The sequence below is a fragment of the Haliotis rufescens genome, unplaced genomic scaffold, assembly GCF_023055435.1.
Source record: "Haliotis rufescens isolate VD_foot unplaced genomic scaffold, xgHalRufe1.0.p SCAF_14, whole genome shotgun sequence".
Taxonomy (NCBI): Eukaryota; Metazoa; Mollusca; class Gastropoda; order Lepetellida; family Haliotidae; genus Haliotis; species Haliotis rufescens.
Genome location: NW_025963824.1, coordinates 8772735 through 8800446, shown reverse-complemented (window position 1 = coordinate 8800446; position 27712 = coordinate 8772735). Strand labels below are relative to the sequence as shown.

The window sequence follows — 27712 nt, the reverse complement described above, 5'->3', positions numbered from 1 at the left end:
CACTATCTTTATTTAAAGCTGCACTCAGCAACATTCTAGCTATACAACGGCGTTCTTTAAATAATCGAGTCTGGACCAGACAATTCAGTGATTGACATCATGAGCATCGATCCACACAATTGGGATACGATGAATGGCTGAATGACTATGGTTTCATAGACTATTCCTAGTTCATACAAATTTAAATTGTATCACTTTATAATCTCATTTTCTTTCTGGTCAAACGTACTGCATGTAAAAGAAACGTCACTCAGAGTTTTCTCTCTTCAACGTCCTGTGGACTCTAAGCGAGCTGGGTATATAATTGTCATCACTGTGACCATATTTAATCTTGTTAAAGTAATCAATCAGGGATGTCTGCCTATGATAATCTGACATTTGTGTTTACATAGCTGACATATTGTTTGTTGTTTAACACCGCACTCAGCTATATGACGGCGGTCTGTAAATAATCGAGTCTGGACCAGACAATCCAGTGATTGATGTCATGAGCATCGATCCACGCCATTGGGATCGATGACATGCATCAACCAAGTCAGCGAGCCTGTCCACCTGATCCCATTAGTCGCCTTTTACGACAAGCATAGTCACCTTTGACGGCAAGTATGACATCATGAGCATCGACCTTCGCAACTGTGATTCGTTGATGCGCCAAACAAGTCAGCGAGCCTGACCACCCGATCCCATTAGTCGCCTTTTACGACAAGCATAGTCACCTCTTAAGACAAGCATGGGTTGCTGAAGACCTTTTCTAAGCCAATCTTCACGGGTAATTCACCATATAAAGACCATTTACAGTGAGTTGGCCAAGTGTGAAAGGGTTGTATTCACAAACTTTTTCTGTTCTGTTTTCGCCCTGTCAACTCAGACAAAGCTGAAGCTTTCACTGAGAAAACCAAAGGTTTAACTCAAGGGGAATAGTCGTCATCCTTGTTGACATTTCTTGGGCATTATTGACATTAACATGAAATGAATAACATTGTTTGTTTGTTGTTAAAGCTGCACTCAGCAACAATCCACGCCATTGGGAGCCTGACCACCCGATCTCGTTAGTCGCCTTTTACGACAAGCATTGTCACTTTTTACGACAAGCATGGTCACCTTTTACGACAAGCATTGTCACCTTTTACAACAAGCATTGTCACCTTTTACGACAAGCATTGTCACCTTCTACGACAAGCATGGGTTGCTGAAGATCAATTCTAACTCTGATCTTCACAGGTTCAGTGCCTGTGATCATGTATAAGTTATTTTAGTGGCGATGGTGGAAACTTGTAAATATATTTAAAGTAATAGTCAAAATGACGACTGCAAATGATTGCACCACTTGTGAAAATTCTCCAAGTGCTGTTCTAGCAGTGTGGCGAGTGGGGTGTCCAGAATAGATTTGTATTAGACCTAGAGTTATCTGCCCTTGTGTACATGAACATGGCTTGAAAAGTATAGAATTTTTGGGATGTGACAGTTTCTAGAAGGCTAGAAGTACCCGTGAAAGAAAGACAATGTGCATAGGTGCGGTGAGGTGAAATGGGGTTTAACGTCACGTCCAAGATTATTGCACTTATATAGCAACGTGCATGTACGGGTGTGTGTTTGTGTGGCTGCTTGTACTAGTCCGGACTGATGCCGATTTATAGTGCTAGCTCACTGAGATACCATGCCGCAGTTTAACATGAATACCCCACTCAGACACAGTATACTGACTCCGGGCCGACCAGTCCTTGTTTTTGCCCCTTAATGCCGAGCGCCAGACAGGGTAACAACAAGTACCATCTTTTAACGTCTTTTGGTATGACGTGGCCGGGGACAATGTGCATAGAGTAATACAAGACAGAGGTTGAGTTATTATTCAGACTGGTCATTTTTGCTTACTACGAAACGGGCAACCTACCTTCTCCGCTTCCTCTTCATTCTCCTCCACCTCCATCTTCTCTTCCCCTCCGACACCCTCGTCCTTCACCGCGGCGCCCTCTTCCTCGTTCTTCTCCTTCTTGGCTGCCTCCTTCCTCCCCACTTCCTCCCCCTCCGACTCATCGCTACTCAGCACCTTCACCTTCTTGCTCTTCTTCTCCGACTTTGGCTCAGACTTTTTCTCACTGTCTTTTTCTTTCGATTTCTCTTTTAATTTTTCTTCCTTTTTCAATTCCTTTTCTTTCACTTTTTTCTCACTTTTGTCTTTCGTTTCCTCATTTTCCTCCAAAACTGAATCATCTTTTGTCGAGTCTTTGTGTTTTCTGGATTTCTTCACACTTTTCTCTTCACTTTTCTCTGTCTTTTTATTCTTTTTCACTTTTTCTTTTTCTACATCAGAATCATCCTCATCATCATCGTCTTTATGTTTTGATCGGTCTAAACTTTCTTTTCGCTTCCGTTTTCTTTCTTTTTCATCGTCTGCATCCTGTTGTTGAAACAGAGCAAGGTATCAATCTTTAGACTGGTGAATTATTTAAAACTAGAAAGTGTTTTTACTCGTAAAAACATATGTCTCCCCCCACTCCCCTAACCCCCATTCATTCGTTTACTTCACGTTAAACCCCATCTCTTCATTCCCACCCTCCATTACTAAATAACAGAGACAAAAATAGAACTCCTAGAAATTTCAAACAACTAATGGGCACCACTTCAGCGTCTAATCAACACCACTAATCCCTCAATCATTTACCCACCTGACAGTGTAGTCATCTAAGTAGCACAGTTTTCTTGTTACTGAAGTATTTGTAGAAAATCCACTTAAAGTACTAATAGAGTTTGGACACAAATATATTAATATCCCCAACATATCAGAAATGATGTAGCAATGTTATATGGCACAAAGGAAAGTCTCTGTGATGTAATTGCCCGTGTATCTGACTCTGCAGGTCTTCTACACAATGACATATGTGATGTCATGGAAACTGTAATAGCAAGGCACCACACCAGCTCTCTGATGTGAAAGATCCTTGACATAAATATGGTCAATAACAGTTTCTTTCCTGGTAGTGGACACTTCAATCAGCAAAAATAATTCACAATATTTTAATTCTAGAATTGCTTTGAATTCAATAATATTGAAAAGATCAAATTCTTAAATTTCATTATAAGCAAAAGACACAGAAATATTGAAGGGGTGTTGAGTTTAGTTCTGGAACAAAGCCCATCCCAATACAGAGTCTAAGTTAAACTTGTCTCCATAAACAAGAAAAAATGAAATGTGAAAAACTTCTAAATAGCAAAAGCACAACTTCAGGACTTGGTTAATATGTTACAACTTCATGAAATAATATTGAACAGTTTTTGAGTTATGGTCCAGAAACAAAGCTTACCCCAATTCAGAGTCTATGTTCAAGTTATCTCCATGGAAACGAGAAAAAATAAAAATGTCAAAAATCTCTAAATAGCAAAAGGCACCACTTCAGTGCTGGATTAATGTGTATATTAAGTTTCGCGAAAAATATTAAACGGTTTCCGAGTTATGGTCCGGAAACCAAGCTTACCCCAATTCAGAGTCTATGTTCAAGTTATCTCCATGGAAACGAGAAAAAATAAAAATGTCAAAAATCTCTAAATAGCAAAAGGCACCACTTCAGTGCTGGGTTAATGTGTATACAAAGTTTCGCGAAAAAATATTAAACAGTTTCTGAGTTATGGTCCAGAAACGGTGGGAACGCCGACGCCGACGCCGACGGGAACCGTGCCAAAAACAATATGTCTCCCTCCATTCTGGGGGAGACATAATAACATCGTGAAGAGGAATACAACAGTTCATTACAATAGAGTTCTCTCCTCAAAGTTTTATCAAATATTTTTTAAATTCCTGAGAAGTTATGAGATGGTTCTCAGAGTTCTTGCTGGTCTTGTGGTCTGGCAACTCTAAAAATTACCAGTCCCCCCTAATTTTTGCCATCCCAACTTTCAACAAATAAAAAAAAACTATGAAAATTATTTGGTTTTAATTCTTTCGAATTCATGTTCAGTGCAAAGATGTCATCCCTGCAGTAACTTAGTTAGATCTTTACGTCATTCACACAGACTTCAGTCACAATTTTCTCTTTGTTTTTTAATATTTCGAGACAAAGTCGCTACAAACGGATATTTAACCTAGAAATAGACAAGGGGAAAACCCTGATGGTAACAGACAAGCTGACTTTGTTCGAAAAATGTACTTCTATGAATATCACCGTTGCTGAAGACCTATTCTACCCCGGACAGTAATGTTTTCTATGAAGCAGCAAGATTTAACCATAATAAAAATAACTACTTTTGCTTTTAATACATTGTTCAAGGTCACTCAGAGTTTTCTCTCTTCAACGTCCTGTGGACTCTAAGCGAGCTGGGTATATAATTGTCATCACTGTGACCATATCTATTCCTCTTAAAGTAATTATTCAGGGACTGTTTTGGAGAATATAAGTAGTGAGTGAGTATGGTTTTACGCCGATTTTAGCAATATTCCAGCAATATCACAGCGGAGGACACCAGAAATGTGCTTCGCACATTGTACCCATATCGGGAATCGAACCCGGGTCTTCTATGTGATGAGCGAACGCTTTAACCACTAGGCTTCCTGACCGCCCCACATCCAATTTACTATTCAGTGTCTGTCAAACATCAACATTTAAATCAGTGGAAGTCTTACAATCACTATCTTTTCTTAACGTCGCACTCAGCAATATTACAGCTATATGATGGTAGCATGTAAATAATCAAGTCTGGACCAGACAATCCAGTGATTGATCCAGTATCACTCAACACAATTGGGATACGATAAATAATTGAAAGAAAAGCAACTTAGCAATTTTAATACATTGTTCAAGGTCACTCAGAGTTTTCTCTCTTCAACGTCCTGTGGACTTTAAGCGAGCTGGGTATATAATTGTCATCACTGTGACCATATCTATTCTTGTTAAAGTCATCAAACAGGGACGACTAGTTGCATTATTACTGTTTGGGAGAATAATAGTAATTTCTGAACCAATTTCTAAATCTGGCTTTGTGCCTCTAAAGCATTAACATTTAAACAAGACTTAGTGAATGTTTTACAATCATGAGTGCGACTGTGGTTGTTGTCTGACGACACTCAGCAATATTCCAGCTATATTACCTCAGCATGTAAATAATCAAGTCTAGACCAGACAATCCAGTGATTGATATCATGAGTATCAATCTACATAATTGGGATATGATGAATGATTGAATGACTTAGGATTAATTAGACTGTACTTCTAGCATGGTTTACACAAATTTAAATTAGGTCACATTATAATTTGCCATCTCATTTCTTTCTGGTCAAACTTACATGTAAAATAAAGGTCACTCAGAGCTTTCTCTCTTCAACGTCCTGTGGACTCTAAGCGAGCTGGGTATATAATTGTCATCACTGTGACCATGTATTTGGAAATTTGGATGAGATTGCAGTTTACTTGATGCACAAGAACTACATCAGGATTAATTTTTTATGACTTCCACAATACCTCCCTGTCAGCCGCAGGTGAAAGTGAAAGTGAATGCTGTTGTTAGAGTAATGGCTGTTTTTAATTAGGAATGGTGGGGTTGACGAGAAAAAAACATGATTTGATTACTTCAAACCGGACAAAAAATGAATTCATTTTAATAAAACGTTGATCAATGCTCATGATATCAATCATTGGATTGTTTGGTCCAGACTCGATTATTTACAGACAGCCGTCATATAGCTGGAATATTGCAGAGTGTGGCGTAAAACATCAAACCAAAATAAAACGGTTAATGGTTAAGTAACTTTGAATGGGCAGAAATGAATGAAGATGGCAGTGAGTGAGTGAGTGAGTGAGTGAGTGAGTGAGTGAGTGAGTGAGTGAGTGAGTGAGTGAGTGAGTGAGTGAGTGAGTGAGTGAGAGTGAGTGACACCAGAAATGTGGGGAATCGAACCCAGATCTTCGGTGTGACGAGTGAACACTTTAACCACCAGGCTACCTCGCCACACCCATATTGCTGAGAGGTGAGGTGAAATGGGGTTTAACGTCGCGTCCAAGATTATTGCACTTATGTAGCGACGTGCATGCACGTTTGTGTGTGTGTGTCTGCTTGTACTAGTCCGGACTGATGCCGATTTATAGTGCTAGCTCACTGAGATACAATGCCGCAGTTGAATACCCCACTCAGACACAGTATACTGACTCCGAGCCAACCAGTCCTTGTTTTAGACCCTTAATGCCGAGCGCCAGACAGGGTAACAACAAGTACCATCTTTTAACGTCTTTTGGTATGACGCGGTCGGGGATCGTACCCCGGATCTTCCGGTCTCCGGGCGGACGCTCTACCACTAGACCACGGAGGCGGTCGCATATTGCTGAGAATCTACAGGCTTTGCTGTTGTACTCAGCCACAAGAAGGCAACTCTCCTACTTCTCTGGCCTAGTCCTCTCACCACAAAGTCTTCAAACTTCTTCTTCTTGCGATGCCTCTTGTGTGTGTCGCGGTCATCCTCGTCTTCCACATCCTCCCCCCGCGCCTCCTTCTCCTTCTGCAACTCCTCCGACGCGATCCGGATACGTTCCTCCTCCGCTACCCGGCGCCTGCAACACACACAGACATGTCACACACTGGCTTGCAACACACACTGGCAACATGCCGACTTGCAACACGCCGACTTGCAACACACACTGGCAACACACACTGGCAACACGCCGACTTGCAACACACACTGGCAACACGCCGACTTGCAACACACACTGACATGTCACACGCCGACTTGCAACATGCTGACTTGCAACACACACTGGCAATACGCCGACTTGCAACACGCCGACTTGTGACACACAATGCACACACTGGCATGTATATGTTGTTCAGCAAAGTTTAAAAAACTTCCAAGAATAGAAAGTTAGATTTAAATACTAGCGGCATTCTGGCTGCTCCAACAATCCTTAGGACAAGCATTCAAGGCCAAAAGTGATAAATATTTGTTTTAAACAAGCAAGATAAAAAATATTTTTGTACCTCCTGACTTTTGTTTAAACTAACAGGATGTGAGGGAGCATTTCAGTTCTAGATTTTGTTTGTTTGTTTATTTGTTGTTTAACGCCGCACTCAGCAATATTCCAGCTATATGACGGTGGTCTGTAAATACTTGAGTCTGGACCAGACAATACAGTGATTGATATCATGAGCATCTATGCAATTGGGATCGATGACATTCATCAACCAAGTCAGCGAGCCTGACCACCCGATCCAGTTAGTTGCCTCTTACGACAAGCATAGTCACCTTTACGGCAAGCATGGGTTATTCAAGACCTATTCTACCCCGAATCTTCACGGGTCCAGTTCTAGGTACAAAAAGTCAAAGTCGGCAGATTTTATCGACATAAAACAAATTTCAGTGTTGATAGTAAAATGATGGGTTACTGAAAACATCTATCTTTTTGGGCCTAAAGGCTTGGATCAGTCCTAAAGGTAATATCAACTATTTCCAGATATATCTGAAGATTGTTTTTCAATTTTTGTGCATTCATCGAAAAATAAGCGTCAAAATTGTATTAAATCGCGCAGCGTAGCAACAGAAGCTTGTTTGGAAGAAATCATGAACTGTATGGTGCTATAAGCTCTCATCGCATTAAAACATACTCTTTTGAATAGTTTGTTAAATTCATTGATTGATCGTTCATCACTGAGGACCTTTTCTGGAGTCCAATACATGGGAGTTCACGATATTATTTTAGACTATTTCAAATGTTGCAAGTTGGAGCAATGAGGTCACAGGAAATCCCTTAATAAAAGATAGCGTTTCTGCGGTTATCGAAAAAATAACATTCAATTTAGAATCCATGTCAGAATCACGGCTATTACGAAAACACACACACATTGCAATTCCTTGCCGACTCCGTGCACGACAAACACTGGTCCGCTGGTTGGAGTCTAGTGTATTTTCTTAAAGACCAGCAATATTAAATAAATGGTGGTCTGGTGGTCTAGTGTTATTCTGGGGACGAACAAAATAATTTAAGTTTGTATGAATTTTGAAATCAGCGATTGATCAAGTCAGAACTCTAAGCACAATTGTGTCTAGTAGAGTGAGTGAGTGAGTATGGTTTTACGCTGCTTTTAGCAATATTCCAGCAATGTCACGGCGGGGGACACGAGAAATGGGCTTCACCAGTGTACACATGGGATTCGAACCCGGGTCCTTGGCGTGACGAGCGAACGCTTGAACCACTAGGCTACCCGACCGCCCTGTGTCTAGTAGAGATCTAACAGGACCAGTAGATTTGAATTGGTGCCGGTCCTTGGCGTGACGAGCGAACGCTTTAACCACTAGGCTACCCGACCGCCCTGTGTCTAGTAGAGATCTAACAGGACCAGTAGATTTGAATTGGTGCCGGTCCTTGGCGTGACGAGCGAACGCTTTAACCACTAGGCTACCCGACCGCCCTGTGTCTAGTAGAGATCTAACAGGACCAGTAGATTTGAATTGGTGCCGGTCCTTGGCGTGACGAGCGAACGCTTGAACCACTAGGCTACCCGACCGCCCTGTGTCTAGTAGAGATCTAACAGGACCAGTAGATTTGAATTGGTGCCGGTCCTTGGCGTGACGAGCGAACGCTTGAACCACTAGGCTACCCGACCGCCCTGTGTCTAGTAGAGATCTAACAGGACCAGTAGATTTGAATTGGTGCCGGTCCTTGGCGTGACGAGCGAACGCTTGAACCACTAGGCTACCCGACCGCCCTGTGTCTAGTAGAGATCTAACAGGACCAGTAGATTTGAATTGGTGCCGGTCCTTGGCGTGATGAGCGAACGCTTTAACCACTAGGCTACCCGACCGCCCTGTGTCTAGTAGAGATCTAACAGGACCAGTAGATTTGAATTGGTGCCGGTCCTTGGCGTGACGAGCGAACGCTTTAACCACTAGGCTACCCGACCGCCCTGTGTCTAGTAGAGATCTAACAGGACCAGTAGATTTGAATTGGTGCCGGTCCTTGGCGTGACGAGCGAACGCTTTAACCACTAGGCTACCCGACCGCCCTGTGTCTAGTAGAGATCTAACAGGACCAGTAGATTTGAATTGGTGCCGGTCCTTGGCGTGACGAGCGAACGCTTTAACCACTAGGCTACCCGACCGCCCTGTGTCTAGTAGAGATCTAACAGGACCAGTAGATTTGAATTGGTGCCGGTCCTTGGCGTGACGAGCGAACGCTTTAACCACTAGGCTACCCGACCGCCCTGTGTCTAGTAGAGATCTAACAGGACCAGTAGATTTGAATTGGTGCCGGTCCTTGGCGTGACGAGCGAACGCTTTAACCACTAGGCTACCCGACCGCCCTGTGTCTAGTAGAGATCTAACAGGACCAGTAGATTTGAATTGTTGCCGGTCCTTGGCGTGACGAGCGAACGCTTTAACCACTAGGCTACCCGACCGCCCTGTGTCTAGTAGAGATCTAACAGGACCAGTAGATTTGAATTGGTGCCGGTCCTTGGCGTGACGAGCGAACGCTTTAACCACTAGGCTACCCGACCGCCCTGTGTCTAGTAGAGATCTAACAGGACCAGTAGATTTGAATTGGTGCCGGTCCTTGGCGTGACGAGCGAACGCTTTAACCACTAGGCTACCCGACCGCCCTGTGTCTAGTAGAGATCTAACAGGACCAGTAGATTTGAATTGTTGCCGGTCCTTGGCGTGACGAGCGAACGCTTTAACCACTAGGCTACCCGACCGCCCTGTGTCTAGTAGAGATCTAACAGGACCAGTAGATTTGAATTGGTGCCGGTCCTTGGCGTGACGAGCGAACGCTTTAACCACTAGGCTACCCGACCGCCCTGTGTCTAGTAGAGATCTAACAGGACCAGTAGATTTGAATTGTTGCCGGTCCTTGGACCGCTGACAAATGATGGTCAGTGTCTGTGACTTACTTCTCCTCTTCCTCCTTGATACGCTTCTCAATGTCCTTCTTCCTCTCCTCGTCTCGCTTCTTCCAGCTGCTCACACCGTCGTTGGAATCACTACGACAACAGATATTGCAAGTCAGACACTTATCATTGAGAGGATATAGGACATTGAAGGACATTGAAGGACATTCATGAGGACAAAGTCATCAATGTCCCCTGAATAAATATATGAAACCCGTTGCCATGGAAACTCGAGACATATTTGTTGAAAGATCACGATCAATCAAAATGCACCAGTTCACCACTACAGCTGTTTGTGTGCCAAGTTTGGTGAAGAAATATAGCATGGTTTTCAGGGGTGGGGTTGTATCGAGGGTGATTCAGACAAGCTCACATATCTGTCACTGTCAGACTGAGAGCTGACCTCACTAGACATAGCGCATACCTGTCGCTGTCAGTATCGAGGGTAAATCAGATAAGCGGCCCACATACCTGTCGCTGTCAGTATCGAGGGTGATTCAGATAAGCGGCCCAGGGTGATTCAGATAAGCTGCCCACATACCTGTCGCTGTCAGTATCGAGGGTGATTCAGATAAGCGGCCCGCATACCTGTCGCTGTCAGTATCGAGGGTGATTCAGATAAGCGGCCCAGGGTAAATCAGATAAGCAGCCCACATACCTGTCGCTGTCAGTATCGAGGGTGATTCAGATAAGCGGCCCAGGGTAAATCAGATAAGCAGCCCACATACCTGTCGCGGTCAGTATCGAGGGTGATTCAGATAAGCGGCCCGCATACCTGTCGCTGTCAGTATTGAGGGTGATTCAGATAAGCGGCCCAGGGTAAATCAGATAAGCAGCCCACATACCTGTCGCTGTCAGTATAGAGGGTGATTCAGATAAGCGGCCCACATACCTGTCGCTGTCAGTATCGAGGGTGATTCAGATAAGCGGCCCACATACCTGTCGCTGTCAGTATCGAGGGTGATTCAGATAAGCGGCCCACATACCTGTCGCTGTCAGTATCGAGGGTGATTCAGATAAGCGGCCCACATACCTGTCGCTGTCAGTATCGAGGGTGATTCAGATAAGCGGCCCACATACCTGTCGCTGTCAGTATCGAGGGTGATTCAGATAAGCGGCCCACATACCTGTCGCTGTCAGTATCGAGGGTGATTCAGATAAGCGGCCCACATACCTGTCGCTGTCAGTGTCGAGGGTGATTCAGATAAGCGGCCCACATACCTGTCGCTGTCAGTGTCGAGGGTGATTCAGATAAGCGGCCCACATACCTGTCGCTGACAGTATCGAGGGTGATTCAGATAAGCGGCCCACATACCTGTCGCTGTCAGTATCGAGGGTAAATCAGATAAGCGGCCCACATACCTGTCGCTGTCAGTATCGAGGGTAAATCAGATAAGCGGCCCACATACCTGTCGCTGTCTGAGCTGAGGCTGTCACAAGATATGGGGGGTTTCTCTTCCGCCTTTTTCTTCCCACCCGTGGACGGACGACCAGCTGCAATGTAAGAGCATTGACTTTTTTTCCGGAACTCGAACAGACAAAGTAAAAACAAAAAAGGATGGGTAACTCCAATAACCTGTCGCCATTCAAACTGGTCCAACAACTCTGAGGTGAAATTTGGGTTTAGTGGTTGGTTGGTTGGTTGGTTGGTTGGTTTGTTGTTTAACGCAGCACTCGGCAATATTCCAGCTATATGATGGCGGTCCGTCAATAATCGAGTCTGGACCAGACAATCCAGTGATTGATATCATGAGCATCGATCCTTGCAATCTGGGATCGATGACATGCATCAACCAAGTCAGCAAGCCTGACCACCCGATCCCGTTAGCAGGCTCTTGCGACAAGCATTGCCGCGTTTTACGGCAAGCATGGGTTGCTGAGGATCTATTCTACCCCGGATCTTCACGGGTCTTGGGTTTAATGCCGTGTTCAAGATTATTGCATTTGTAGCGACGTGCATGAATATGTGTGTGGCCTTTAGGTCTGCAACGAATACACGATGAGGTGAATACGGTTCGTATCATGAATATAGGGTAGCGAATACAAATATTAATTCACTAATACAATAACAGGTCAGCAGTTGATGTATTATTTGTCGTATTCAGCATTTGACATGGTTTGTTAATTATTCATATATCATTAATATATTATTCATTTATATACTGCACTTATCCAGGTACTAGTATGTGCTCAAATGCGACAATGACCAGTGATCACAATACTGTCAAATTAAATAGTAAAAGAGTGTTGTCTTTTGAAGAAATCTACGCATAAAATATGTTCTTATGGGTATTTTTTTATGTAAATGCAAATGCTTGCATTTTCATAAATATTCGATTCTAGCGGCCAAGAATAACGAATTCAATTCATGAATGGATACGGTTCGATTCACCGAATACGCGAGTGAATTGTGACAGCCCTAGTGGCTATTTGTACTTGTTCGGCCCAATGGAGGTTTCATAGTGATAGCCGCTGCGATACCATGCAACTGTTTAACATGACCACCCAACTCAGTGAGTGAGTGAGTATGGTTTTTGGCGCTTTTAGCAATATTCCAGCAATATCATGGCGGGGGACACCAGAAATGGGCTTCACACATTGTACCCATGTCGGAAATCGAACCCGGGTCTTCAGCGTGACGAGCAAATGCTTTAACCACTAGGCTACCCGAACGCCCCCCACCCCATTCAGACACAGCATACTGACTCTGAGCCAACCAGTCCTTGTTTCACACCCTATAACCAAGCGTCAGCCTTGGTAACAACAAGTACCATCTATTTCAGGAAAACAGGTCCTAACACTCAGTTCCAAATAAAAATAAGAGGTATCAAATGAACAGTTAGACAACCTCAAATTTAAAACAAATGTTCACCTAAATCAGTGCAGGAGGGAAGCGTTGAAATGTTGGTATTTTTTCACCAAGAGTCGAAAAGTTTGTTTTGCTATTTAACGCCGCACTCAGCAATATTCCAGCTATATGACGGTTGTCTGTAAATAATCGAGTCTGGACTAGACAATCCAGTGATTGACATCATAAGCATCAATCCACGGCAATTGGGATATGATGGCATGCATCAACCAAGTCAGCAAGCCTGACCACCCGATCCCGTTAGTTGCCTCTTACGACAAGCATAGTCGCCTTTTACGGCAAGCATGGGTTGCTGAAGACCTATTCTACCCCGGATCTTCACGGGTCAAGACTCGAAAAGTGAACAAACTGAGGAACCACATAATAAACACATTGTGCAGTCTATGCAGGTTCAAGGTAAGAGACCGATTAAGAATAAGTCTTCAGCAGCCCACTCTTGCCGGAAGATGCAACTAATAGGATCGGGTGGTCAGGCTCGCTGACTTGGTTGATGCATGTCATTGTATCCCAATTGTGTGGATCGATGCTCATGATGTCAATCACTGGATTGACCAATTATTTACAAAGCAGTGTTCAAAATTAAGTATAAGTGAGTTGGGTTTAACTCCGCTTTTAACAGTATTCCAGTTATGTTACGGCGTGTCAGCTTAATGTGATGCAGGTCTCAGACGTTTACCACTTCGGTGAAACCAACAAGTAGAAATGTGGTACTGGCAAACCTAGAAACACAATTGGGATGAACCGGGATGCAGATCAACAATCATAGGTTTCTGGAGTGCCCAAGGGATGCAACTCTGCATAGCTAATTACAGCGCCTTTGGCGAGAAAGCCAACCATGCCCTAAAACAAAGCATGCAAGTCAAGGACTCAAGGGGTCCTTGTCCTAACTCTAATGACAAGAATTACAGATAATTCAGCAAAAAAACCTTATCTCATTAACATCAGACCATGGACATAAGATCACTGACATCAGATAACTGACATCAGATCACTGACATCAGATCATTAACGTGTGTAGACTTCAATTATTTTAGATGAAACCTAATTTCCACAAGACCAAGGCCTGCTAGTCTCAACGACGAGACCAACGGGTTTACTATTGTTACATTTTCTGTCAGTTTTATTCAGTACCAATTTTTTTGCAACACAAGCATTGAGAACCAAACTGCCATCATTGAACTTTACTTGCCCTCAGCATGTTTAAGTAGTCTGGGGCAGCTGACCAGCGTGAATATGAGAACAATATTTATGATGAGCATGGCTTTACAGGATTTATACAAATTATGTTATATTTTCACAAGCCGGCAAAAATAATCAACTACAGACTTAATTTCGAACTCTGGTCGGAACATATCTTTTTACAAATGATCAATATCAACAATAACTAAATAGCACAAACACAACAAAACATGGTCAAAAACCTTTATTGAAGAAAAAGTCATTTAAAAAATAATAATAAAAAAATGGCTGGAATGCATATGATGCAACCGTCTGTACAGCATGACAATATACAATAAACTAATTGTAAATACAAATTGCGATATTGCTACTTTGTTGTTTGACAGGGTTATAGAAAATATATAAATGCATTACTTTGTCTAGTGACAATATGGCTGAAATATTGCTGACATGACAAAATCTTAACTCACTCGCTCATGGCATCATTGCCTGGAGCAGACTTCAGACTCCAGACTTTCTAAATTGTGCAACTTGTGTTTGTTTCTTTGTTGTTTAACGCCGCACTCAGCAATAGCCCTATGACGGCGGTCTGTAAATAATCGAGTCTGGACCAGACAATCCAGTGATTGACATCATGAGCATCGATCCACGCAATTGCGATGCGATGAATGGCTGAAAGACTAAGGTTTCATAAACTATTTTTAGTTCATACAAATTGAAATTGTATCACTTCATGATCTCATTTTCTCTCTGGTCAAACTTAGCGCATGTAATTTGTAAAATAAAGGTCACTCAGAGTTTTCTCTCTTCAACGTCCTGTGGACTCTAAGCGAGCTGGGTATATAATTGTCATCACTGTGACCATATCTATTCTTGTTAAAGTAATCAATCGGGGATGAGTAGTGGCATTGTTTCTGTTTTGGCAAATAAAAAAAATTCTGTCCACCAAAACAATAGAAAAATCTAGCTTTGTGCCTATCAAACATCAACATCTAAAAAAAAATTTAGTGAACGTTTTACAATCATGAGCGAGTGTGGTTGTTTAACGTCACACTCAGCAATATTCAAGCCATATGACACTGGCATGTAAATAATCAAGTCTGGACCAGACAATCCAGTGTATATTACACAAATTGGGTAACGATAAAGAATAAATGTTCATTAAAAAATGGCTAAACAATCAGTGTTGGGTTTTTTTCGGGTCCAAAATAAACCAGGTATTGACAACACAAAGTCTATTTTTGTTAATTGCCAGTCTTGTAAAATATTGATTCCATCCAAAACCGGTCCATTCGTCAGCACCAAACTATTTCTAGGCAATAGTTTACAACATTTAGCAACCATATCTTTCTACTCTCTACCCCACTCAGCCATTCTTCTTTTGACATTCACAGCACATTATGAGTGAGTGAGTTGGGTTTAACACCGCTTTTAACAGTATTCCAGTTATATCACTGCGTGTCAGCTTAATGTGGGAGGAGAGCCTGAAGTGATGCAGGTCTAAGACGTTTACCACTTCGGTGAAAACGACAAGCACAGGTATGTGCTGACAAACCTAGAAACATAATCAGGGCGAACCGGGATTCGAACCCACAATCATAGGTTTCTGGTGTGCCCAAGGGACACAACTCTGCACAGCGAATCGCGGCGCCTTAGACGACTGGGCCACCCGTGCCCTTCAGCACATTATGATGAAGTTGGATAAAAGCACATTATGAACATGTTCGAATTCTGAGTCGAATACAAAAAATATAGTTTTAAACTTGAAATAAGGTAATCTGTTCCATATATTCCTGAGCTAAAATATTTAATAGCTGCCTTTGCTCAGTATCAAAAACCTTCCATACATTTCAGACAAATAAAAAACATATATATTTCATCCTGGTGATCTACTGCTAAAAAAAATTAGTAAAAGACATCCAACTTCTTTCTTATATTTAATGTGTCATGGCATGACATGGATTTGTCTTGACCTGCTAAGAGGCTGATATTCAAAACCCAAGTATGGTGGTAATCACTGTAATATCAGTGCAAGTCAACTGTGCAAAGGAATAACATTAGGCTTAAAGAAATAAAAGAATTGTTTCTCAGGCAATGACTATTGAAAACATGGTGCGGGCAGGCAGTGGTTTTTTTAATTTTTGCTTGTTCAAGCTAGTATGTAGCCGAATACACAACTTGCATACAAAGTCCTATCGCCGCCATGACCATAACATGGTAGGGTGAGGTGAAATGGGGTTTAACGTCGCGTCCAAGATTATTGCACTTATATAGCGACGTGCATGTACGTGTGTGTGTTTGTGTGGCTGCTTGTACTAGTCCGGACTGATGCCGATTTATAGTGCCAGCTCACTGAGATACCATGCCGCAGTTTAGTGAGTGAGTGAGTGAGTATGCTTTTACGCCGCTTTTAGCAATATTCCAGCCATATCACGGCGGGGGGCACCAGAAATGGGCTTCACACATTGTACCCATGTCGGGAATCGAACCCGGGTCTTTGGCGTGACGAGCGAACGCTTTAACCACTAGGCTACCCGACCGCCCCCTGCCGCAGTTTAACATGAATAGCCCACTCAGACACTTGTGGTATACTGACTCTGAGCCGACCAGTCCTTGTTTTAGCCCCTTAATGCCGAGCGCCAGACAGGATAACAACAAGTAATATCTTTTAACATCTTTTGGTATGACGCGGCCGGGGATCGAACCCCGGACCTTCAGCTCTCCGGGCTGATGCTCTACCACGGAGACGGTCGACCATAACATGAGATACACAGCTAAGCGGTGCTCACGTAAAGGGAGGTAACTGCATGTTATATTGGATCTCATTGTTTTTAGTGAGTGAGTTGGGTTTAACACAGCTTTTAACAGTATTCCAGTTATATGAGCTTAACTGTCAGCTTAATGTGGGAGGAAAGCCCGAAGTGATGCAGGTCTCATACGTTTACCACTTTGATGAAACCCACGAGCACGGGTATGGTGCTGAAAAACATAGAAACATAATTGGGGAGAACCTTCAATCATAGGTTTCTGGCGTGCCCAAGGGACGCAACTCTGCACAGCGAATCACGGCGCCTTAAACGACTGGGCCACCCGTGCCACCTCACATTGTTTTTAAGTATAGGGATTATTTCACAGTTTTTTTTAATGGAAATAAAAACGTGCGGCAAGCTTTATGATGATGCTGGCAGTGCCTGAGAACCAAGACTTATCTTTTTTTGCCTTAGTCATCACTATACTAACATGACTTTGAAAATGTGTATTTCCAATCTGGGAATTCCTACTGACATTTGCTTCAAACTTGGGGCCAAATATCGGCCTCTGAGCAGATCACAGTGGTCTGTAAAAAAATCAAGTCTCGACCAGACAATCCAGTGATTGATGTCACAAGCATCGATCCACGCAATTAGGATACTATGACATGCATCAACCAAGTCAGTGAGTCAGAGAGCCTGACCACCCAATCCCCTAAGTCGCCTCTTACGACAAGCATAGTCGCCTTTTACAGATGGGTTGCTGAAGACCTATTCTAACCAGGATGTCATTTGACCTTGTCCTTTGGGCTTGATGTCATCAATAAATCTCATCAGGTCAATCTAACGATATGACAAGAAAGCAAAAACAAAGTATGGGATGTACAAGTGATTTCATTCAAGGCGATCATGTCGGTGAACCGACAGTTTCAGAATATTAACAACACTGATCTCATTCTGGAGTGAGTGAGTGAGTTTGGTTTTACGCCGCTTTTAGCAATATTCACGGCGGGGAACACCAGAAATGGGCTTCACACATTGTACCCATGTCGGGAATCGGATCTCATTCTGGAAGCTGAGATCATCTTTTCTACATTATATACCATATTCGACGTAATAAGCGCCCACGTGGACATTTGCTGATATATTGGCTAGTGAACAATCCCAATTAGCACCCCTTCCTATTGATCGATGTACACAAGACTAATTTATTCGTGTATATACGCACTTGTGTGCTATATGCACCCTTAATTATGGGCAATAAAATTATGGAAAAAAATATGTCATTCATAAACATTTCAGGCTGTCAGCATAACCATGAAATCTATCTTTCAACTGTTTTTTTCCACCAAAAATAATATTCTAATAAGAGCCCCTATTTCTAATTTTGAGAGCGCCCTGGGCGCTTATTACGTCGAATACGGTACATCTACAGCTAATAGGTTCCGTTATGAGTGCAACCTGGTTTAGTCTGGTTCAACAAGATTGTGATGTCACCCTTCACCAGGTGCAAGCCATATCTAGACCTTACGACTTAAGGCACGACCCGTTATATTTTCAGTTAATCTCCTACTGGTATTTGCTCAGCTCGGCCATGTTGACAACTTGAGAGGCATCAGCTTGTAGCAGCTGTATTTCCAACTCGAGCTTCTTCTTCTCCAGGGCCAGCTTCTCCGTCTCCATCTTGGTCTTGACAATCTCGCACTGCAGGAGCTCCCTGTAGAGATCTTCAGTTGCTGCAGCAGTTCTCTCCCTTGATATGATTGGGACAGCTGATTGTGCACCTGTGTAGACAGCAGTCGTCTCCCTTGCCATGATGGGCACTGATTGGTTTTCTGTAGCAACAACAGTTGTCTCCCTTGGCAGTTTTTTCATAACTGTTTTTTCACTGGGTTTGATGGAAAACACCTCTTCTGGTGCAGCAACAGCTGTCTCCGTTGATACTGATGGTCGCTTGTCGGCAACAACAGTTATCTCCCTTGGAGCAGTTGCATTGACATTACTTGGTACCAATGGTCGTTTGTCTTGGACAACAGTTTTCTCCTTTGGTTTGTTAGGAATCACCTTTCCTGGTGCAGCAGTTGTCTCCCTTGTATTGCTAGGAATCGCCTTTCCTGGTGCAGCAGTTGTCTCCCTTGTATTGTTAGGAATCACCTTTCCTGGTGCAGCAGTTGTCTCCCTTGTATTGTTAGGAATCACCTTTCCTGGTGCAGCAACTGTCTCCCTTGTATTGTTAGGAATCGCCTTTCCTGGTGCAGCAGTTGTCTCCCTTGTATTGTTAGGAATCACCTTTCCTGGTGCAGCAGTTGTCTCCCTTGTATTGCTAGGAATCACCTTTCCTGGTGCAGCAGTTGTCTCCCTTGAAACCAATGGGGGCTCCCATAGAGCAGAAGGATTTAATTCAATTGGTCCCAATGGCCGCTTGTCAACAACATTTTCCTCCCTCGGTTTGCTAGAAATCCCAATTTCTGGTTCAGTAAAAACCAATGGTTGCTTGTCGGAAATAGCTTTCTTCCTTGTCGTCATAATAGTGATAGGAAACAGCTTTGCCGTTGCCACAGCAGTTGTCTCCCCTTGGGTAGATAAGTCATCTGTGAATTAAGAAAAAGGGGGAAGTTTACACATTTGATACCTCTTAAATAAAGATGAATATAACATGTTATCAAGCAGGAAAGGTCGTCTGAAATGGTTAGTGGCCATAAAACAATTTAGGCTTTGAAACATGGCTGAACTTTCAAATTATAAATTTTGAAATTAAACAATCATTCTGTTAGATACAGATTTTTCTGTTAATTCCTTTATCAATATGTACCTAGATTGGACCGTCCCGGAGTCATCTTCACGTTCACATTTCGGGCCTCATCTTCCATCAGCTGAAGTCCGACTTCAACATCGTAAATCGTTCATTCCCAAACGTCCTCTTCGGATGGGGCCACTGTCTGTCGGCATCGTGGCAAAGTTCCTCACAGTATGGTGTTAAACTTCCGCCATCAATCCCGCATTAGCTGTTACGCGCTTCCGTTAAATATGTTATCGCGGAATGGAACGTCTAATCTGCTCATGCAAAATGCGGTATCACAACAACGGAATCCACAACAACTACAAGCAGAAACATTCAGCCATGTTGAACTATCAAAACCTGCATCGATCTGTTATATTTGCAGAGACAACAATTTTTTTGGAGTGAAGGAGTTGGGTTGGACTTAACACCGCTTTGAACAGTATTCCAGTTATTTCACAACGTGTGGAGTGATTGTTAGGTTCGGTTTTGGTTTGTTGTTTTAACGCCGCACTCAGCAATATTCCGGCTATATGACGGAGGTCTGTAAATAATCAAGTCTGGACCAGACAATCCAGTGATTGATATCATGAGCATTGATCCACGCAATCGGGACCGACGACATGCATCAACCAAGTCAGCGAGCCTGACCACCCAATCCCGTTAGTGGCCTTTTACGACAAGCATAGTCACCTTTTACGGAAAGCATGGGTTGCTGAAGACCTATTCTACCCCGGAATCTTCACGGGTACTATTGGAATGAAAGAGTTGGGTTGGACTTAAGCACCGCTTTGAACAGTATTACAGTTATATCACAGCCTGTGAGCTGAATGTGGGAGGAAAGCCCGAAGTGATGCATGTCTTGGACGTTTACCACTTTGGTGAAACCCACGAGCAGGGATATGGTGCTGACAAACCTAGAAACATAATCAGCTAACCAGGATTCGAACCCACAATAAGTTTTTGGTGTGCACAGCTCAGCGAATCAGACGACTGGACCACCCGTGCCCCCAAATCAACACTGTTACACTTCCATCCTCACCGACATAGATGCCGTTCACCCAAAAAACATTACCCTGAGACTTATCTAGGCCTGCTTCCAGGCCGACACATCGGTATAATTCAAAAACTGGATTTAACAAGACCATTTTTCAATATTTACTTTCACACTTTTGAACTGAACGAAATATTAACATACCCAGAATATTAAAAAGAAGTGAACTTTTAAGAACATCCCAAATCGGAAAAAGAAATGTGGTCTTCCCAATTTGTCTGCCATGGGCACTTTGGAATCCTAGAGTGAGTGAGTATGGTTTCAGCCGCTTTTAGCAATATTCCAGCAATATCACCTGGGGGACACCAGAAATGGGCTTCACACATTGTACCCATGTCGGGAATCAAACCCAGGCCCGCGGCATGGCGAGTAAACGCTTTAACCACTAGGCCACCCTACAACCCCTTGGAATCCTAGAGTGAATATGGTTTTACGTCGCTTTTAGCAATATTCCAGCAATATCATGCTGGGGGACACTAGGAATGGGCTTCACACATTGTACCCATGTCGGGAATCAAACCCGGGTCTTCGGCGTGACGAGCGAACGCTTTAACCACTAGGCTACCCGACCGCCCCTGGAATGCTAGATATTCACTAATACCATTATGACGATGGCAGCTCCCATTTTTAGCCTTGAACTCGTAGTTTAAGACTTGGGACCTGGCCTTTGGAAATAATAAGAACTAGATAAACTTAAATTTGCTGTCACTGTTTCTTCTGGTCAAACATACTGACTATAAGATAGAGGTCACTCAGAGTTTTCTCTCTTCAACGTCCTTTGGACTCCAAGCGAGCTGGGATTATAACTGTCATCACGGCGACCATGTATCGTTAATTTGAAACTTGGACAAGATAGCATTTTGTCTGCTACATGAAGAACTATATCTAGCTGGGCTCAATTTAGCTAGATATAATATATATAACATGCACAAATGCAATCTTTTATTGAAAAATGTGTAGCAGGGCGTGGAGTCATCCCACAGATGACATCCTTAACTTGTCAGCTTGCTGACGGGGTTAACCTCTTTGGTCATGTGGACAAGGCGTCCAACCTCGGACCAGAAGGTCCTTGGTTCGAATCCCATCACGGGACTTGGAATTTTTATGGCCACTACATTGGCGCCCAACGTGGGGCTGAGCACGTTCACATTAAATTTGAGCAATATAAGCCTCAGTACCCTACTATGCGGCCCGGGACGTGCCTTCTGTTGACCGGGGAGTATGTAGCAGGGCGTGGAGTCATCCCACAGATGACATCCTTACCTTGTCAGCTTGCTGATGGGGTTAACCTCTTTGGTCATGTGGACAAGGCGTCCAACCTCGGACCAGAAGGTCTGTGGTTCGAATCCCATCACGGGACTCGGAATTTTTATGGCCACTACATTGGCGCGCAACGTGGGGCTGAGCACGTTCACATTAAATTTGAGCAAAATAAGCCTCAGTACCCTACTATGCGGCCCGGGACGTGCCTTCTGTTGACGGGGGAGTATGTAGCAGGGCGTGGAGTCATCCCACAGATGACATCCTTACCTTGTCAGCTTGCTGACGGGGTTAACCTCTTTGGTCATGTGGACAAGGCGTCCGACCTCGGACCAGAAGGTCTGTGGTTCGAATCGCATCACGGGACTCGGAAATATTATGGCCGCTACAATTGCAACTATTATTTATGTCAACATGCACAAAGTGCAAGTAAAAAAATGACAAATTTGTGTCTGACTAACCCTACCTTGTCCAAACAAAGTTGATCTTTGAACACACTCAATACTTCTAAAGCATAGATACCATATTAGATCACTAATTCCCGGGTTACATGTTATGTGTCAAGCCTTCTATGTGTTAAGATAATGTGCCCATGTTCCCAGGCCTCAAAGTTTTTACCAGGTGGCCATATGTCTACAAGTATTTTTTTCCAGGTAGCCAGTGGTAAAATTAAGAGGTCAAGCCAATATTGTAGGTAGCCAAAAGCATTTGAAATTATCTTTAATCAAATAACTATCATATTAATAATTTATGTACAAGTCATAGCACTAGTCTTGGAATTGATTACTAGTGGAAACTGTACTTAATTTTTTGTATTTGTGACTCGAGCAATGATATAATTTATGTTACTAGATTATATAGGTATGTACTAATTACATTAATATTTACGTATTTTGGTTCATTGTCGACTTTAGAAGGAATTTGCGAGTACAATTATTAGCAGACGTGTTTTCTAAGATCAGCTTTTATTTATTTTTGTGTCTCAATATGTGTAGCAATAGAATTTAGTCGCCACAAGATATTTTCAAGGTAGTCATTTGGCTACATACAAATTTTAGACAGAAGACAAATTGAATATTTGGTCGCATTGGTGACCGTTTTAGTCGCAACTTTGAGGCCTGTGTTCTTATTACCTTTTACAGCAACGCATCATTAACATGTTACACTGGTAGTAGTGGCCCATGGTACAACTGGTCAGTTTAGGGGACCATGGTACAACTGGTCAGTTTAGGGGACCAGGGTACAACTGGTCAGTTTAGGGGACCAGGGTACAGCTGGTCAGTTTAGGGGATCAGGGTACAACTGGTCAGTTTAGTGGCCCATGGTACAACTGGTCAGTTTAGGGGACCAGGGTACAGCTGGTCAGTTTAGGGGACCAGGGTACAGCTGGTCAGTTTAGGGGACCAGGGTACAACTGGTCAGTTTAGGGGACCAGGGTACAGCTGGTCAGTTTAGGGGACCAGGGTACAGCTGGTCAGTTTAGGGGACCAGGGTACAACTGGTCAGTTTAGGGGACCATGGTACAACTGGTCAGTTTAGGGGACCATGGTACAACTGGTCAGTTTAGGGGACCAGGGTACAGCTGGTCAGTTTAGGGGATCAGGGTACAACTGGTCAGTTTAGGGGACCAGGGTACAACTGGTCAGTTTAGGGGACCAGGGTACAACTGGTCAGTTTAGGGGACCATGGTACAACTGGTCAGTTTAGGGGACCAGGGTACAACTGGTCAGTTTAGGGGATCAGGGTACAACTGGTCAGTTTAGGGGACCATGGTACAACTGGTCAGTTTAGGGGACCAGGGTACAACTGGTCAGTTTAGGGGACCAGGGTGCAACTGGTCAGTTTAGGGGACCAGGGTACAACTGGTCAGTTTAGTGGCCCATGGTACAACTGGTCAGTTTAGGGGACCATGGTACAACTGGTCAGTTTAGGGGACCAGGGTGCAACCCATTTTTCTTTAGTGCAACTTGGTTTACTTTCAAATGCATCCGGTGTAAGTCAAATCAAATTCCTTCAATCGAGTCAAGTCAGGATTAATCTTGTGTGCCTCCATTTGTCTCTCAGCTCACAATATTTTCTGGGTTCAGGACTTCGTTATATCTATTGCTAAATATTATTCAGGATTTGCTCTCCATATTGAAACAAACAGCTTCACTCCACTCCAAACATAACCAAATAGTATTGTCAGTAGCATGAGGGTGGGAACAACATGCTGCGACTGACCTGCATTCTGAGTGAGTGAGTGAGTGAGTTTGGTTTCATGCTGTTTTCAACAGCATTTCACAGCCAATGGGCTACAACCAAGTCTCTCCGACTACAACACATTCCCTTCAGCTATAACCAATTCCTATCAATTACAACCAATTACAACCAATTACAATCAATTACAATCAATTACAACCAATTACAACCAATTACAATCAATTACAACCAATGCCTATTAATTACAACCAATTCTCTCTGGCCACAACCAATTCTCATCAGCTACAACCAATTCCTATCATTTACAACCAATTCCCATCAGCTACAACCAATTCCCATCAGCTACAACCAATTCCCATCAGCTGCAACCAATTCCCATCAGCTGCAACCAATTCCCATCAGCTACAACCAATTCCTATCAATTACAACCAATTCCTATCAATTACAACCATTTTACGCTGACTCAAGCCAATTCCCATCAGCTACAACCAATTCAGGACTATCATTTACAACCAATTCCCATCATTTACAACCAATTCCCATCAGCTACAACCAATTCCCATCAGCTACAACCAATTCCCATCAGCTACAACCAATTCCTATCAATTACAACCATTTTACGCTGACTCAAGCCAATTCCCATCAGCTACAACCAATTCCCATCAGCTACAACCAATTCCCATCAGCTACAACCAATTCAGGACTATCATTTACAACCAATTCCCATCATTTACAACCAATTCCCATCATTTACAACCAATTCCCATCAGCTACAACCAATTCCCATCAGCTACAACCAATTCCCATCAGCTACAACCAATTCCTATCAATTACAACCATTTCCTCCTGGCTCCAGCCAACTCCCTTCAGCTACAATTTCATCCAACTACAACACAGTACTTCCAGTTACAACCAGGGAGATTAAATGACTACCTTTCTTGGGGGCAGCCTTCTTGGCAGCAGGTTTGGGGGTTTCTTTCTTGGGTTTAGCTTTAGCCTTTGCCTTGGGTTTCTCTTCCTCCTCCTCCGCTGCATCCTCCTCCGCCTCCTCGTCTTCATCGTTGTCGCCGCTCTCGCTGTCCGATGCAGCCTTTGACTTCCTCCTCCCCCGCCCAGCGCCGGTGGATGGCCTTCCTCGTTTCCCTTTGACTTTCTTCTCTTCCGCAAAGTCCTGCAACATGAATATTCCAGTAAGTAACAGTAGCTCTAGATTCCTTCCTGCTACAACCAATATCCTCCCGCTACAACTGATATCCTCCCGCTACAACCGATATACCCCACGACAACCAATATCCTCCCACTACAACCAATATCCTCCAGCCACACCCAATATCCCCACCCACAACCAATATCCTCCAGCCACAACCAATATCCTCCAGCCACAACCGATATCCTCCAGCCACAACCGATATCCTCCCACGACAACCAATATCCTCAAGCCACAACCAATATTCCCCCCACTGCAACCAATATCCTCCCACTACAACCAATATCCCCCCACAACAACCAATATCCTCCCACTACAACCAATATCCCCCCACAACAACCAATATCCCCCTCTGACAACCAATATTCCCCTCCTACAATAAATATTCCCCTCCTGCAACCAATAACCTCCCGCTACAACCAATATCCACTGAAACTATAGCTTTGAGCCAGTCGAACTACAACATTTTAAAATCACGAGTATGTGGTTGTTCATTGCCGAACTCAGCAATATTTCAGCTATATGACAGCAGCCTGTAAATAATCGAGTCTGGACCAGACAACCCACTGATTGCTATCATGAGCATTGATCCACACAATTGGGATACGATGAATTGCTGAATGACTTAGGATTAATTAGACTTCTTCAACGTCCTGATCCACACAATTGGGATACTGAATGACTGAGGATCAAAGACAGTATTTCCAGCATAGTCCACAATAATTTATATTGTGTCCCTTCATAATTTGCCATCTCATTTCCTTCTGGTCAAACTTGCATGTAAAATAAAGGTCACTCAGAGTTTTCTCTCTTCAACGTCCTGTGGACTCTAAGCGAGCTGGGATTATAATTGTCATCACTGTGACGTATTTGCAGATTTGGACCAGAGTGCTGACTATCAGTCATTGGCATCACGAGTATCTTTCTACGCAATTAGGTTGGTTGGTTGTTGGTTAGTTGTTTGACGCTGCACTCAGCAATATTCCAGCTATATGACGGCGGTCTGTAAATAATTGAGTCTGGACCAGACAATCCAGTGATTGATATCATGAGCATCGAACCACGCAATAAGGACACAATGGCAAGCATCAATCAAGTGAGTGAGTGTGTGTGGTTTTACGCCATTTTTTGCAATATTCCAGCAATATCACGCGGGGGACACCAGAAATGGGCTTCACACAATGTACCCTTGTCGGGAATCGAACCCGGGTCTTCGGCGTGACGAGCGAACGCTTTAACCCCTAGGCTACTCAACCGCCCTTCATCAATCAAGTCATCCGGCAATGCCAAGCCTGACCACCCGATCCCGTTAGTCGCCTCTCACGACAAGCATGGGTTTCTGAAGACCTATTCTAACCCTGATCTTGACAGTGGCATAGAGAATCATACTTGCTGTTATTCACATTAGGTATTCAGTTTTCTTTGGGTATTGAATATATTTTACTCAGTATTGGGTTGTCTCCTCCATCGTACAATTCTGGGACCAAAGCAGGTGACAAAGCTACTGATTGAATGATTTCATTCAAGACTGTTTGATAATGAACCAATAAAACAATAAAATGTTAAAAACAATATGATTAGATTCAAGTTTAAGGTCACTCAGAATTTTCTCTCTTCAACGTCCTGTGGACTCTAAGCGAGCTGGGTATATAATTGTCATCACTGTGACCATATTTTCTTTTTTTTGTTCATGTGTGCCGGTGTGAACTTGATAGGCCCATCAATAAATATTTGCTTCACATGAAACAAGACCCGTGAAGTTCTGGGGTAGAACATGTAGAATAGGTCTTCAGCAACCCATGCTTGCCGTAAAAGGTGACTATGCTTGTCTTTAGAGGCGACTTATGGGATCGGGTGGTCAGGCTCTCTGACTTTGTTGATGCATGTCATCGATCCCAATTGCGTGGATCAATGCTCATGATATCAATCACAGGGTTGTCTTGTCCATACTCGATTATTTACAGACCCCATTTCAATATATTTTCGTCGATTTTTTAATGTATCTCGCCAGCATGGACCGTTGCTCACAATATTGACCACAGGATCGTCTGGTCCAGATATACAATATACAGTGAGTGAGTGAGTGAGTTGGGTTTAACGCCGCTTTAACAGTATTCCAGTTATATCGCGGCGTGTCAGCTTAGTGTGGGAGGAAAGCCCGAAGTGATGCAGGTCTCAGACGTTTACCACTTCGGTGAAACCCACGAGCACGGGTATGGTGCTGACAAACCTAGAAACATAATCGGGGCGAACCGGGATTCGAACCCACAATCATAGGTTTCTGGCGTGCCTAAGGGACGCAACTCTGCACAGCGAATCGCGGCGCCTTAGACGACTGGGCCACCCGTGCCCCCTACAATATACAGCTCAGTACTGACAGTATACTGATTCCGAGCCGACCAGTCCTTGTTTTAGCCCCTTTATGCCGAGCCCTAGACAGGGTAACAACAAGTACCATCTTTTAACATCTTTTGGTATGACGCGGCCGGGGACTGAACACCGGACCCCCCGCTCTCCGGGCGGATGCTCTACCACAAGACCACGGAGGCGG

At 43.4% G+C, this 27712-nt stretch overlaps 1 protein-coding gene and 1 long non-coding RNA gene across 3 annotated transcripts in view; one reads left to right on the top strand and one right to left on the bottom strand.

Moving 5' to 3' along the window:
* Nucleotides 1-27712, bottom strand: part of LOC124145402 (hepatoma-derived growth factor-related protein 2-like) — a 63370-nt gene that overhangs the window by 21679 nt on the left and 13979 nt on the right. For both annotated transcript variants that reach the window (XM_046515154.2, XM_046515155.2), the window contains exons 7-11: nucleotides 24888-25125; nucleotides 11271-11355; nucleotides 9865-9954; nucleotides 6386-6533; nucleotides 1892-2398 (exon numbers count right to left, since the gene is read on the bottom strand). In XM_046515154.2, the coding sequence (XP_046371110.2) occupies nucleotides 1892-2398; nucleotides 6386-6533; nucleotides 9865-9954; nucleotides 11271-11355; nucleotides 24888-25125 (1068 nt within the window). The remainder of the gene's footprint in view (nucleotides 1-1891; nucleotides 2399-6385; nucleotides 6534-9864; nucleotides 9955-11270; nucleotides 11356-24887; nucleotides 25126-27712) is intronic.
* Nucleotides 4733-14847, top strand: LOC125379344. Its single transcript, XR_007220705.1, has 2 exons — nucleotides 4733-4793; nucleotides 14697-14847. It is a non-coding gene; the product is annotated as an uncharacterized LOC125379344 (long non-coding RNA).